Source organism: Nerophis ophidion, linkage group LG20 (assembly GCF_033978795.1).
Source record: "Nerophis ophidion isolate RoL-2023_Sa linkage group LG20, RoL_Noph_v1.0, whole genome shotgun sequence".
NCBI lineage: Eukaryota > Metazoa > Chordata > Actinopteri > Syngnathiformes > Syngnathidae > Nerophis > Nerophis ophidion.
This window is the reverse complement of record NC_084630.1, coordinates 10282731-10299245: the sequence shown is the minus strand read 5'-3', so window position 1 is coordinate 10299245 and position 16515 is coordinate 10282731. Positions and strand designations below refer to the sequence as shown.

At 41.0% G+C, this 16515-nt stretch overlaps 1 protein-coding gene across 1 annotated transcript in view; it reads right to left on the bottom strand.

Moving 5' to 3' along the window:
* Positions 1–3582: 3582 nt before the first annotated feature.
* The window catches only part of LOC133538706 (phospholipid-transporting ATPase ABCA1-like), a 114451-nt gene continuing 101518 nt past the window's right edge, over positions 3583–16515 (bottom strand). The window contains exons 43-49 of the mRNA XM_061880420.1: positions 15317–15423; positions 15094–15235; positions 10853–10987; positions 10673–10776; positions 10490–10582; positions 10169–10412; positions 3583–7840 (exon numbers count right to left, since the gene is read on the bottom strand). Of these exons, the coding sequence (XP_061736404.1) occupies positions 7697–7840; positions 10169–10412; positions 10490–10582; positions 10673–10776; positions 10853–10987; positions 15094–15235; positions 15317–15423 (969 nt within the window). The 3' untranslated portion in view covers positions 3583–7696. The remainder of the gene's footprint in view (positions 7841–10168; positions 10413–10489; positions 10583–10672; positions 10777–10852; positions 10988–15093; positions 15236–15316; positions 15424–16515) is intronic.

The following is a 16515-nucleotide window of genomic DNA, read 5'->3' as shown; positions in this document are numbered from 1 at the left end:
AGAAAGTTGAAGAATGTTCATCAAACACTTATTTGGAATATCCCACAGGTAAACAGGTTAATTAGGAACAGGTGGGTTCTATGATTGGGTCTAAAATCAGCTTATATGAAATGCTCAGTCATTCACAAACAAGTAAAGTGAAGTGAATTATATTTATATAGCGCTTTTCTCTAGTGACTCAAAGAGCTTTACAAATCTGAGTTACATTCAAACCAGTGTGGGTGGCACCGAGAGCAGGTGGGTAAAGTGTCTTGCCCAAGGACACAACGGCAGTGACTAGGATGGCGGAAGCGGGGATCGAACCTGGAACCCTCAGGTTGCTGGCAACCACCAACCGAGCTATACCGGCCAAAGTGCGGTCTGGAGGCCATTTATGGCCAACAGCTCGAGTTTTGTTGGCCCACAAAAAGAAAATAGAAAAAACTGTAAAGATGTAACAAAATAAAATGTGATAATACGCTTTGGAACCTACAAAACAAACGGGAGACATTTTTTTGTTTTTAAACCTGCAGGATGTGTTTGCTTGGATGGGGCGAGGGTCACCACTTTGTGAACAAATGCGTGAGCAAATTGTCGAACAGTTTAAGAACAACATTTCTCAACGAGATATTGCAAGGAATTTAGGGTTTTTACAATCTACGGTCTGTAATATCATCAAAAGTTTCAGAGAATCTGGAGAAATCCCTGCACTTAAGAGAAAATATTATGAACCTCTGATCCCTGCATCAAGAAGCGACATCTGTGTGTAATTGATATCACCACATGGGCTCAGGAACACTTCAGAAAACCACTGTCAGTAACTAGAGTTCGTCGCTACATCTGTAAGTGCAAGTTGAAACTCTACTATGCTAAGCAAAAGCCATTTATCAACAACACCCAGAAACGCTGCTAGCTTCGCTGGGCCTGAGTATATCTAAGATGGACTGATGCAAAGTGGAAAAGTGTTCTGTGGTCTGACGAGTCCACATTTCAAATTGTTTCTGGAAACTTTTGACGTCCTGTGCTCTGGCCCAAAGAGGAAAAGAACCATCCCGATTGTTATAGGAGTAATCTCACCTTTTTGAGTAGCCTCTAATTTACTAATGGTTTCTAATGCTGCAAAAATGTGTACAATAAATATACAATTTCAACATTTCTGTCGATAAAGATTTGCTTCAGCCTGTGAAACATAGTCATTTTGATAGTAGGCTATTATAGCCAATATAGACACTTTCGTTATGTCTTGCCTTCACTATAAGACTTATATAGGGCTTTTTATTTTTTGCGGCTCCAGACAGAATAGTTTTTTTTATTTTTGATCCAATGTGGCTCTTTCAACGCTTTGGGTTGCCGTATCAAAAGCAGCATCTATGCAGAACCAACACTGTCAGGTTTTTGTTAACTAAATTCTGTCAGGTACTGCTGGTGTTGAACCCCGAGATGTAGAAATGGCAGGCATAGCGCAGGTAAACTTGACTTCAATGTCAGAAAGGAAAGAGTGCCACTGGTATGTGCACGTGCAGGAAACAGAACTGAAGGGCGAGGCGGGCATAAATAGCAGCCAGCTGATTGACAACAGGTGTGGCCAGGCTGCCAATCAGCGGCAGGTGAAGGGAAATAGTGCTTAGGGAGACAAGCAGGAAAAGGACACAGGAAATAACCACCAAATAAATCTTTAAAAGTGCGGTCTCGGCACTGTGGTTCAGTCGAAAATTCCAAAATATCTTATACATTTTTACCATTGTATGGTTTGTGTAGTAAATATTGTGCCATTTTTTGTCTGGATAAATAATCCAACCATAGAACAAATATGATCTTTGCAACATATCAAGATAGTCATGTGATGTTTTATCTTTAAATATTAAACATAATCATAAAGATAACATTTTTACTAAGAGGCCACATTGGGTTGAAATAAATTGGACGGCGGCCTTTATATATATATCTATATATATCTATAAATATATATATATATATATATATATATATACATATATATATATATATGTATATATATGTATATATGTATATATATATATAGATATATATATCTACACACATTTATATTTCTATACACATATATATACATAATACATATACACACATTATATATATAAATATATATACATATATGTGTGTGTACATGTGTATATATACATACACATGCACACACACACATATATATATATATATATATATATACATATATATATATATACATCCTGTATACATATACACACATTATATATATTTACACATATACATATATATATACATATATACTTTATATACATACATATATATATATATATATACATATACATATATACACATATACACAAATATATATACAGACACACACACATATATATATATATATATATATAAATATATATATATATATATATATATATATATATATATATATATATATATATATCCGTCTTGCCCCACTGTCTTCCTATGTTTTACTAAATATATCCAACCATTAAATAAAGTCAAATACAAAAAAAGTGAACAAGGGAAGTATCACTAATTTCTTTCTTGTAAAGTAAATCTGTGTATTAGATATGGGGGCTTCTACATTGGCAAAATTAACTCTGATTTGCCTGAGAAGCTGTGGTTCAAGTATTGAAAAACAAAAAACAAATTACAATATATATATATATACTGTGTGTATATACATATATATATATACTGTGTGTGTATATATATATATATATATATATACTGTGTGTGTATATATATATATATACTGTGTGTGTATGTATATATATATATACTGTGTGTGTATATATATATATATATATATACTGTGTGTATATATATATATGTTGTGTGTGTGTATATATATATATATATATATATATATATATATATATATATATATAAAGAAGAAACACAGATGATTTTTCAACCCTACAAGCCTGTTTCGCAGGTTTCCCTGCTCTTCAGGGGATTTTATCTATTGATTTATATGATAGATGCTCTTCAGGGGATTTTATCTGTCGATTTATATGATAAAATCTCCCGAAAAGCAGGGAAACCTGCGAAACAGGCTTGTAGAGATGAATGATAAATGGTAAATGGGGAATAGTGGTATAGCGCTTTTCTACCTTCAAGGTACTCAAAGCGCCTTGACACTATTTCCACATTCACCCATTCACACACTGATGGAGGGAGCTGCCATGCAAGGAGCAAGGGTGAAGTGTCTTGCTCAAGGACACAGCGGACATGACGATGTTGGTAGAAGGTGGGGATCGAACCAGGAACCCTCAGGTAGCTTGACGGCCACTCTCCCAACTGCTCCACTCCGAGTTTGGGGATCCCTGATATATGGACAGTCACATTTTCTACCAAAATAAGTCAACAAAGACACGTTATTTTTTCGTTTTAAACGTATCAACTTTATTATAATATTTACTTTACATAACAGGTAACAGACTCAAACAGCTGTTTAATACTTGGAAAAAAAACACAAATGTAAACGGATAATAATATCGAGCACAAGAGAAGGAAATCACATTACCGCTGTCGCTCGTGTCAAATCGTTTTTTTCCGGGTCAAGCACTCAGTCCGACCAAGTTCACCTTTCAAAACAAATGTTTCGGTGCTCCAGTGCAGTATCTTTTCTTTGTTTTGTTTTTTGATATCCCATCGGCTTTAATCTAGCTTTTTTTTTCTTTTTCTTTTTCTTCTTCAACATTATGAAGCGTAACAGCTTTTCTAACTAGTCCAGAGATCTAAGGAAACCCTTTCTGTGATAACACTGAGCACCGGTAATACAAGCCTACCATCAAATTGAGCCCTGGATATGTATCGTAATCATTTGGTCGGATTAACTCAGTTTCTGTGGTACCAGATCGTGTCCAGTCCATAGTTGTCGTTGGAAGTCATGGCAGCACAGTTTGGCAACTTGTCACTATTTTACATCAGATGTCCTTTGAACGATTGCTTTGAATTGAAATGTTACAAAACAGTTGTCTCCGCTGGTTGATAAATGCAGTAGAAAAGGGATTTCGCAATTTACCAGACACATGAAACGTGACAAATCAAGAGGGTGCGTGATCCGCTTTAGCCACCAGTGTTGGATACTGTATTTCCTTGAATTGCCGCCGGGGCGCTAATTAATTTAAAACCTATTCTCACTCCTGCGCTTACCAAAGGCATGCGGTAAAAGTGAGCATGCGCTTAATTATTTTAAAACCTCTTCTACCTCCGGCACTTACCAAAGGTATGCAGTAAAAATTTGAGTGTGATGTAAGCTTCGACCTTAAATCCTACAGAATAGCTCTTAATTTTCTTCCCTTTATGCGATTTCAAATTACCAGTATTGAAATCAGCCTCCTCCATTTTGAAAATGATGACAGGGGAAGTGTCACTCGTGACTTCACGAGTTTGACCAGGCGGTAATTCAAGGCAGGCGCATACTATATGCCCTGCGGCAATTCAAGGAAATACGGCTTAAAATGTGTTTTTGGTGGCAGCTCCAACTTTCACAGTTAATATGTAGAGTGGCGCTTTCTGTCATTTTCAGCAGATTGCATTGCAAAAATGATTAACCCCCTCCTTTGATGATTGCTTTGAATTGGAGAAACGTGAAACTACACTATTCAAATTTTACAAAACGGTTGTCTCTGCTGGTTGATAAATGCAGTACAAAAGAGATTTCGCAATGTACCCGACACATGAAACGTGACAAATCCAGAGGATGCACTGTCCGCTTTATCCGCCAGTGTTGGATATCTTAAAATGTGTTTTTGGTGGCAGTTCCAACTTTCACTGTTAATATGTAGAGTGGCGCTTTCCGACATTTTCAGCAGATTGCATTGCAAAATTGATTAACCCCCTTTTTTGACGATTGCTTTGAATTGGGGAAACGTGAAACTACACATTTCAAATTTTTACAAAACGGTTGTCTCTGCTGGTTGATAAATGCAGTAGAAAAGGGATTTCGCAATGTACCTGACACATGAAACGTGACAAATCCAGAGGGTGCACTGTCCGCTTTATCCGCCAGTGTTGGATATCTTAAAATGTGTTTTTGGTGGCAGCTCCAACTTTCACAGTTAATATGTAGAGTGGCGCTTTCTGTCATTTTCAGCAGATTGCATTGCAAAAATGATTAACCCCCTCCTTTGATGATTGCTTTGAATTGGAGAAACGTGAAACTACACTATTCAAATTTTACAAAACGGTTGTCTCTGCTGGTTGATAAATGCAGTACAAAAGAGATTTCGCAATGTACCCGACACATGAAACGTGACAAATCCAGAGGATGCACTGTCCGCTTTATCCGCCAGTGTTGGATATCTTAAAATGTGTTTTTGGTGGCAGTTCCAACTTTCACAGTTAATATGTAGAGTGGCGCTTTCCGACATTTTCAGCAGATTGCATTGCAAAATTGATTAACCCCCTTTTTTGACGATTGCTTTGAATTGGGGAAACGTGAAACTACACATTTCAAATTTTTACAAAACGGTTGTCTCTGCTGGTTGATAAATGCAGTAGAAAAGGGATTTCGCAATGTACCCGACACATGAAACGTGACAAATCCAGAGGGTGCACTGTCCGCTTTATCCGCCAGTGTTGGATATCTTAAAATGTGTTTTTGGTGGCAGTTCCAACTTTCACAAGTTAATATGTAGAGTGGCGCTTTCTGTCATTTTCAGCAGATTGCATTGCAAAAATGATTAACCCCCTCCTTTGATGATTGCTTTGAATTGGAGAAACGTGAAACTACACTATTCAATTTTTATAAAACAGTTGTCTCTGCCGGTTGATAAATGCAGTTGAAAAGGGATTTTTCGCGATGTACCCGACACATGAAACGTGACAAATCCAGAGGGTGCACTGTCCGCTTTATCCGCCAGTGTTGGATATCTTAAAATTAGTTTTTGGTGGCAGTTCCAACTTTCACAGTTAATATGTAGAGTGGCGCTTTCCGACATTTTCAGCAGATTGCATTGCAAAATTGATTAACCCCCTTTTTTGACGATTGCTTTGAATTGGGGAAACGTGAAACTACACATTTTAAATTTTTACAAAACGGTTGTCTCTGCTGGTTGATAAATGCAGTAGAAAAGGGATTTCGCAATGTACCCGACACATGAAACGTGACAAATCCAGAGGGTGCACTGTCCGCTTTATCCGCCAGTGTTGGATATTTTAAAATGCGTTTTTGGTGGCAGTTCCAACTTTCACAAGTTAATATGTAGAGTGGCGCTTTCGGTCCTTTTCAGCAGACTGCATTGCAAAAATGATTAACCCCCTCCTTTGACCATTGCTTTGAATTGGGGAAACATGAATCTACACATTTCAATTTTTACAAAACAGTTGTCTCTGCCGGTTGATAAATGCAGTCGAAACGGGATTTTTCGCGATGTACCCGACACATGAAACGTGACAAATCCAGAGGGTGCACTGTCCGCTTAATCGGCCAGCGTCGGATATCTTAAAATGTGTTCCAACTTTGACCACAGCGTCCGTTAATATGTAGAGTGGCGCTTTCCGTCATTTTCAGCAGACTGCATTGCACAAAATTATTAACCCCCTAATCTTCCTCTCATGGAATGTGGCTTTATGAATCCCTTCCCTACTGTATGTAGCTCAATTTGGCACAGATACTTTCTTGATTCCGCCGCAGACATATTTTTGTTAACGCCACAAGACCGCTTACTGCACAGAAACATCTACGTCCAACTCTAGCGCCATCTTCAGTTCCAATAGTGGTACTTTTTCGGCGTTACGCATGCGCGAGCGCCGCCTTTCTACTTCCATCCCCACTAACAACAATTGGATGTAAAGCCCACAAGTACATGGCTTCAAAGCGGAGGAGAGCATGCAATAATCGGAGCTTACATTGTTCGTCCGTTTCCACTCGAAGGGAGTCACAACCATTTCAAGACGGCGTGTTGCACGTTTCGAGACGTGAGAGCTTCCTTTGAAAAAAAAAAAAAAAGCAGTTTCTGTGCTTTGTCTGGAACGTTCCCTGGGGGCCTATTTTGTTGTTGTCCTTCATAAAAAGGAGTGCTCGGATGTACTCCTCCCCTTCACATAGGCACTGTGATGAACCACGTCAAGGAGAAACCAATAAAAAAACGAGTTTTTCCAAAAATACAACAAAGTTACGACTTATCGTATACATCCGAAAAAACCAAAAATAAATGTCATGTGTAAAAACGTTTGGTGTTCCTCCTTTGAAATGAGTCGGACTGTGTTATAAAACTGCTGTCGGTAACAAAGAGATCAGACCCTGAATAAGAATTGTTAGTCCTTTTTTTTTTTTTTTTGCAGTTGGCAGTGAATGATCGGAACTTTTCGGAATAGGCTTTCAAAAAAAAAACTGAAAAAAAAAAACTGGGCAGCTTGGCCACTCTCCCAGTCAAACACGCACTTCAAGTGTCCGATACGGTGGAGGGGAAGAAGCGCCGGTCTCCAAACCCTCACACGTCTTTAAATATAGAGATTTCTTGCATTGATTTGCATCAAGTTCAGTGTCTTTCACGAAAAAAAAAAAAACCCTGCGATCTGCCTCGTCACGTCTTCAGAGGCTGTGCGTTTAACAGCAGGTCCCACTGAGGATTTACGATAAAAAAAAGAAAAGAAAAGAAGACTATAAATGAGAAACAAACAAAAAAAAAAGGCCCGTCGTCCACTTCAGATTTTCTGGGGGGCGGTGAGGGGGGATGGCGCATGGCAGTACCCACTGCTGGAATCAAACACAGCTCTCCCTGGTCTTGTTGTCCATGAGGAAAGAGTTGAGCTGGGAAACGTCCACCACGACGGCGTCCCGTTTGCTTAGGTGGATGTCTTTTAAGTGGTCCTCATCACTTTGGTCCTTGGCAAAATTTACAAACACCTTGATGGAGTAAAGAAAGGGAAGGAGAATTAATATTTATAATAGAGATGCGCGGATAGGCAATCATATCATCCGCAACCGCATCACCAAAGTCGTCATCCACCCGCCGTCCGCCCGAACCAGCATTTTATCAGAACCGTACCCACCCGCCAACCGCCCGCTGAAATACATCAGAGGTCGGCCGCCTTTACCACTCACAGAGCTATTTAAACCTGTTGCACAGAGGAATGTAGACAAATGGAGCCGCTAACGTTCTCACAACTATCCAATAGCGTTCATCCTGATGACAAGAATATGGGCGTGCTGTGAATATATTTTACACCCCCGCGCCCCCAACCCCGCCCACCTTACCAACGCACGGGGGGGTGTTGTGGCGTGGTTTGCTGCTACCGGGGTGTATAAAATAGTCAGAGGGTGTCACGGATACAAAGGATTCTGGGTATTTTTTGTGTTGCGTTTATGTTGTGTTACTGTGAGGATGTTCTCCCGAAATGTGTTTGTCAATCTTGTATTGTGTGGCTTCACAGCGTGGCGCGTATTACTAAGAGTGTTAAAATTGTTTATATCACAACCATTAGTGTACTCTGTGTCACCCAGTATGCCTTGCAGTCATGTGCGTGTTGCCGCAGAGGCCACAAACAACATGTTGCTGGACTGACAAGCAGATCTTACATGTTGTAGAAGGCGACAAAGCCAATGGCTTCACAGCACGCCCTAATACTTATTATCTGGGTGACTGCCGGTAGTCATTCAAGAGAATAATAGCATCTTAAATGGCACTTTGAATGGCAAAGGATACCGATCCCGGAACGATGTATATCAAATATTTCTGGATGGTTCAACCGCCACCCGCCCAAATCGAATTAAAATCAATTTTTTCGTCATGTCACCCGCCCGACCCGTGGTTTATCCGCGGACTCCGCGGATGGGACCGCAAACCACGCATCTCTAATATATAATCATGTCATTACTTAAAAAAAAAAAAAAAAGTACATCAAATCATATGAAAACATTGTAAAACACTTTCCCACTTTGCATTAGTCCATCTTAAATGAGCTCGGGCCCAGCGAAACCGGCGGCGTTTCCGGGTGTTGTTGATAAATGACTTTCGTTTTGCAAAGTAGAGTTTTAACTTGCACTTACGGATGTAGCGACCAACTGTAGTTACTGACAGTGGTTTTCCTGAGCCCATGTGGTGATATCCTTTACACACTGATGTCGGTTTTTGATACAGTACCGCCTGAGGGATCGATGGTCCGTAATACTTTATGAAATCTAGTGAATAATATCCTTAGAATAACATTCTTAATAAATGGCAGTAAATTAAGCACACATCTGATTGAGGAGTCAGAGTGTTACAACCTGGCTTTTACACGAGGAGTTGAGTCTATACCAAAATGGATACATGGATGATACAGCAGAGGATTGGGAGAATGTCATGTGGTCAGATGAAACCAAAATAGAACTTTTTGGTATAAACTCAACGCGTCGTGTTTGGAGGAAGAAGAATACTGAGTTGCATCCCAAGAACACCATACCTACTGTGAAGCATGGGGGTGGAAACATCATGCTTTGGGGCTGTTTTTCTGCTAAGGGGACAGGACGATTGATCCGTGTTAAGGAAAGAATGAATGGGGCCATGTATCGTGAGATTTTGAGCCAAAACCTCCTTCCATCAGTGAGAGCTTTGAATGGTTGACCAAATAATTATTTTCCACCATAATTTACAAATAAATTCTTTAAAATTCCTACAATGTGAATTCCTGGATTTTTTTTTCACATTCTGTCTCTCACAGTTGAAGTGTACCTATGATGAAAATTACAGACCTCTGTCATCATTTTAAGTGGGAGAACTTGCACAATCGATGGCTGATTAAATACTTTTTGCCCCACTGTATATATATAAGGGCTTCACGGTGGTAGAGGGGTTAGTGCGTCTGCCTCACAATAAGAAGTTCCTGCAGTCCTGGGTTCAAATCCAGGCTCGGGATCTTTCTGTGTGGAGTTTGCATGTTCTCCCCGTGAATGCGTGGGTTCCCTCCGGGTACTCCGGCTTCCTCCCACTTCCAAAGACATGCACCTGGGGATAGGTTGATTGGCAACACTAAAATTGGCCCTAGTGTGTGAATGTGAGTGTGAATGTTGTCTGTCTATCTGTGTTGGCCCTGCAATGAGGTGGCGACTTGTCCAGGGTGTACCCCGCCTTCCGCCCGATTGTAGCTGAGATAGGCGCCAGCGCCCCCCGCGACCCCGAAAGGGAATAAGCAGTAGAAAATGGATGGATGTATATATATAATAGGAAAATGTAGAAAAAGGAAGGCAGCCTACTTGGTCTAAAGTGGTCTGAGAGACAGAGTAGTCCTCTATCCTAAGTGCCTCCTTGTTGGTGGCCAGCAGGGAGAAGATCCGTGCAAGGGAGGTGAGGGATGAGGGAAGCTGGTACTGAAGCATGTTGCGATGTTTCTCCTTCAGGTTACTGCCTGGTAGTTCTTGCTCGATAAACTCCGTCACCGGCCGGAGGTCTGGGTCCGGTCCGGCCACCCTGAGGATGATGGTGTAGCCATCCCCAAACCTGAGGAGTCGAAGATGACGATTACAGTCCGTGCATTGATTACGTCACACAACTTTATTTTCTGCTGCGGTTCCTACCTGTTTTTAAGGTGCTGCACACTCCCCAGGCAGCGGAACCTGCCGTTGACCATGATGGCCATCCTGGTGCAAAGTGCTTCACATTCCTCCATGCTGTGAAAACAAATCCACAAAACTCAGATGATGCATGTTTGGGCAAAAATCGATAACAAAAAAATGACACTGCAGGTGTGAGCATCTAACCTGTGGGAGGTCAGGACGACCGATCGTCCCTCTTTGATGATGCTCAGTATGGCGTTCCACAGGGCGCGCCGTGCCTTAGGGTCCATGCCTGTCGTCGGTTCATCCTGTTGAAACGCAAGGGGATGTGAATACATTTCATTTCGGAGCATCTGCGCGATTGTGTGTTTATTGCCTACTGACCAGGAACACAACAGGTGGTCCTCCTATGAGAGCGATGGCAGTAGACAGTTTCCTCATGTTGCCTCCACTGTAGCTGCCTGCTTTCTTGTCCACATACTTGACTAACCCCAACTTGCGGATGCCCCACTCCGCCACCTTGTGGAGAAAAAAGCAAGGATACCTCAAAAAGCTGGGTGGGGGAATGTCATAAGCAAGTACAGCGAGCTGCTTTAGTCACAATTGTTTGGATTATATACTGTGGAGGGGGGGCGTGGTCTGCGGGCCTGCCGTAAGGACCGGCCTCGAAGCACAGCTGGCAGGTGATTGGATTACCCAGCTGGGATGACATTGCGTAGTGGGTAGAGCGGCCGTGCCAGAAACCTGAGGGTTGCAGGTTCGCTTCCCACCTATTGACATCCAAATCGCTGCCGTTGTGTCCTTGGGCAGGACACTTCACCCTTGCCCCCGGTGCCGCTCACACTGGTGAATGAATGAAGAATGAATGATAGGGGGTGGTCGGAGGGGCCGTAGGCAAACTGGCAGCCACGCTTCCGTCAGTCTACCCCAGGGCAGCTGTGGCTACAGATGTAGCTTACCACCACATGGTGTGAATGAATGATGGGTTCCCACTTCACTGTGAGCGCTTTGAGTATCTAACAATAGAAAAGCGCGATATAAATCTAATCCATTATTATTACTATTATTATCATCCAAACACCTGCCATGCTTATTAGCAGCAGCCGAGCCGAGACACAGTTGTTGGAGTTGGAGTTTGAGCCAGATGAACCACACATGCGCCTGAGAACACGCCGCAAAAGGAAGAGCAGCCGAAAGATGGAAAAGAGTGCTGACCTGGCGCGTGTGCGCCCAATAAATACATTGTTACACCAGACTAGCGGGCTCACGAGAAGATTTTTGGGGTCAGGAGAACCCCCAAGAGGGCAACCTCCACATATACCTTATACAGCCGCTACTTTTTTTCCAATGCTTTGAACCTTGCGGCTAATTTTGGGATTTTTTTCTTTGCTGACAGCCATAATGTGTTGTATCCAACACTGTTGTCATGTAACACCGACAGAGCGTCTGAAAAGGTGAGATATTATTTGTGCTACGGCGCCATCTTTTGAACGAGTTCACTCTCAGCTGGTTGAAAGCGTACTTCCTGTTTTGTGCCTTGAACTGGAAGTATAAGCCCTGTTTCGTCCATACAGCATTTCTACTCAAAAGGATTTTTTATTCATTACTTTAAGCAATGTGTGTAAGTTTTACAGTATAACTAAAACGATTCATACTTACTACACCGTCCTATGTGTGATGTCTGTAACAGTGTTTTCATGCATATTTGTACATGCTATCGTAATGTAATCAAGCTAGCGTTGTTAGCATTAGCGGATACGCTAACATGTTTACAAGTGTCTGTTTTAGTATCATTATCTTATTACGGCATTCCTTTTTTAGTGTTTCAGTTTCGTAAATTCACCAAAATGTAAACTCGGTCCTGCCATTAATAACCGGTGGTGAAGGGCAACACCAACAAAAGTTTTGCCTTGATAACAACAAGATGAAATTAAGTCTGATAAGCTTTGACAAGTTCCGTCGCCGCTTGACGGAGTATTTTATTTTGAAAGTAAACCAGATATTTTATTTTGTGTGTGTGAATAACTTGTTGCGGCATCTGGCAAAAATATAAACTATATATTCACTATATATAAACGTATATATAGCGCCAGAATGCGGAACGTCAACAGCATGTCGTGACGTTCCGCAAGCGGTGAAATTGGACAGATTAATTACAAAAAAACCCGGAAAGAGTCCGCCGCTGTGGGTGTGCCGTTCCGTGCCCTTTTCGGATTCAGTGGAAGTCCGGTGTCAAATGAGCAAATTAGAGAGTGCAATCAATTTAGCGTGTCTGTCTTCATGAATATGCAGAATATATGCTGATCATCAGAAAGCCCATAATACTGGGAGGAGAAGATGCAAACAGAGTATAATCATTTGGCACACTTGCAATGAGGATTTATTAAGACTAAAACTGTTCTGCTGCCGCAATTGTGCGTCTATATCTAGCATGTTTAAAATAATGCCAACTTGCAGATATGCATAATCAATGTGAGAAAGGAGCGTAATCGTGCTGCAAAGAGACGATTCAGAGAGATAATGTTCCCGTCTGTGTGAAGTAAAGTGAAGTGAATTATATTTATATAGCGCTTTTTCTCTAGTGACTCACAGCGCTTTACATAGAGAAACCTAATATCTAAGTTACATTTAAACCAGTGTGGGTGGCACTGGGAGCAGGTGGGTAAAGTGTCTTGCCCAAGGACACAACGGCACTGACTAGGATGGCGGAAGCGGGGATCGAACCTGGAACCCTCAATTTGCTGGCATGGCCACTCAACCAACTGAGCTATACTTGTGTGTCAACACATTTACACATATAGTCTATTCAGCAATATCATTTTACAATTTTCGAATTGCTGGATGACCTAATGGGCTGTTTTAAACAAATTCAATTGATTCATTTTGGTGTCTGCTGGCATTCTTTTTATGTTGTTAAGTTTTTTCACATAGGAAATATATTATTATAACATTTCCTGTATGGAAAAAAACCTTGAAATATGTATTTTTTTATGCATAACCACAACACCAGAGAGCATCCCAGAGCTCACCATCAGCATACTAATTTTTAATTTTTTTTAGATCCTGCTTTAATATAGGATGGAAAACGTTGTTCGTATTACAAACCATATGAGTTGGCAAATTGTGTTAGATGTAAATATAAACGGAATACAATGATTTGAAAATCATTTTCAACCCATATTCAATTGAATGCACTACAAAGACAAGATATTTGATGTTCAAACTCATAATCTTTATTTTTTTTTTGCAAATAATAATTACCTTCGTATTTCATGGCTGCAACATGTGCCAAAGTAGTTGGGAAAGGGCATGTTCACCACTGTGTCACATGAACTTTTCTTTTAACAACACTCAATAAACGTTTGGGAACTGAGGAAACTAATTGTTGAAGTTTTAAAAGTGGAATTATTTCCTCTTTGTTCCGGAGGACACCACATCCTCTGTTTCCAAAGATAATTTGAAATGTGGACTCGTCAGACCACAGAACACCTTTCCACTTTGCATCAGTCCATCTAAGGTGAGCTCGGGCCCAGCCAAGCCGGCGGCGTTTCAGGATATTGTTGATAAATGGGTTTGGCTTTGCAAAGTAGAGTTTTAACTTGCACTTACAGATGTAGCGACCAACTGTAGTTACTGACAGTGGTTTTATCAAGTGTTCCTTAGCCCATGTGGTGATATCCTTTACACACTGATGTTGGTTTTTGATGCAGTACTGCCTGAGGGGTCAAAAGTCTGTAATATCATCGCTTATGTCAAGCGATTTCTCCAGATTCTCTGAACTTTGATGATTTTACGGACCATAGATGGTAAAATCCCTAAATTCCTTTCAATAGCTGGTTGAGAAATGTTGTTCTAAAACTGTTCGACAATTTGCTTACAAAGTGGTGACCCTCACCCCATCCTTGTGTGTGAATTACTTAACATTTCTTGTAAGCTGCTTTTATACCCAATCATGGCACCCAACTGTTCCCAATTAGCCTGCACACCTGTGGGATGTTCCATATACGTGTTTGATGAGCATTCCTCAACTTTACCAGTACTTATTGCCACCCTTCCCGACTTCTTTGTCACGTGTTGCTGGCATCAAATTCTAAAGTTAATGATTATTTGCAAAAAAAAAAAAAATGTTTTATCAGTTTGAACATCAAATATGTTGTCCTTGTAGCATATTCCATTGAATATGGGTTGAAAAGGATTTGCAAATCATTGTATTTCGTTTATGTTTACATCTAAAACAATTTCCCAACTCATATGGAAACGGGGTTTGTATATTTATGTGCAACATGTTAACAAAACGTCACAGGTTGAACCACATGATGCCAAACATTTGAGGGAAAGGAGTGTCTCCATGGTGACAGCCTGTTCACATGTAAAATCCTCATTTAAATAGAGCGAGCTGCACCACTTTCGCACTTATCGATTGTGCCCCCAACACACCCGCTGATAGAACATGCAATTTTATAGTTTGCAAATGCTATTTAGATATTAGTAAATCACGCCCTAAATACAAGATTACACATAGAGACAGATTATTTATATGTAACCATTTTTTGATAAAGTGTCTGCGTCATCAATTATCTCTGCTGTGCAAGTGTCTCCTTGGTTTGTGTGTGTGCTCTACTGACCTCACACACTTCCTTCTCCGGCACGCCTCTTAGAATGGCGTAGAACTCAAGGTGCTCCCGTCCCGTCAGCAGGTCATTGATGGCATCAAACTGAGGACAGTATCCCATGTTCTGATGCACCTCATCTATTTCTGTTGTTACACTGGGGCCAGACAAACAGTTTTAATGTTCTACTTCCAATGAGACAACACCCGTCATCAATAAATATAATTTAGTGTCCCACCTCTTTCCTGCCAGATAGGCCTCTCCACTTGTGACCACCGAGTCTCCTGTCAGCATTTTAAACGTGCTGGTTTTGCCCGCTCCATTGACTCCCAGCAAACCAAAACACTGCAAAATAAAGAAAGTTACCATATAGCCTTAACCCACATTTCATTTATTTACGGCAGGGGTCGGCAACCTTTACCACTCAAAGAGCCATTTTGACCCGTTTCACAAAATAAAGAAAACAATGGGAGCCACAAAACTCTTTTGAAATTTAAAATGAATTAACCAGAGGTCTCAGACACGCAGACCGCACCTTAATATGGAAATTTGGGGGGGATTTGGTGCTAGCGGGGGTTTATAATGTAGCCCGGATTGGTTAGGGATGCATGGGATTCTGGGTATTTGTTCTGTTGTGTTTATGTTGTATTACAGTGCGGATGTTCTCCCGTATTGTGTTTGTCATTTTTGTTTGGTGTGGGTTCACAGTGTGGCGCATTTTAGTAAGAGTGTTAAAGTTGTTTATACCACAACCCTCAGTGTAACCTGTATGGCTGTTGAACAAGTAGGCTTTGCAGTCACTTACGTGCGTTGATAGAGGCTGTATACTACTTTGACCGGCCTGTACGCAGATAACATGGTGTAAAAACGAGCTCGACAACATGTTTTAGAATACGGTAAAGGCATGCTCTCAATATTGTAGTACGATTGATAATCGAAGACTGTATGCCCCGGGTGATTTCTGGGAGAGGCACTTAAATTTGGAAACCTCCCGGAATAATCGGGGAGGTCGGCAATTATGCAGCTGAGCCTCATCAGAGTGGTCAAAGAGCCGGGAAGTAAATCTATTGTCTATTGTTGAGCCGTCAAAAGTGTTTGCCAGTATTTTTTAAGCCTATTACCGTATTTTTCGGACTATAAATCACAGTTTTTTTCATACTTTGACGGGGGGTGCGGCTTATACTCAGGAGCGACTTGTGTGTGAAATTATTAACACATTACCGTAAAATATCAAATAACATTATTTAGCTTATTCATGTAAGAGACTAGACCAGGGGTCACCAACGCGGTGCCCGCGGGCACCAGGTAGCCCGTAAGGACCAGATGAGTCGCCCGCTGGCCTGTTCTAAAAATAGCTCAAATAGCAGCACTTACCAGTGAGCTGCCTCTATTTTTAAAAATGTTATTTATTTACTAGCAAGATGGTCTCGCTTTGCT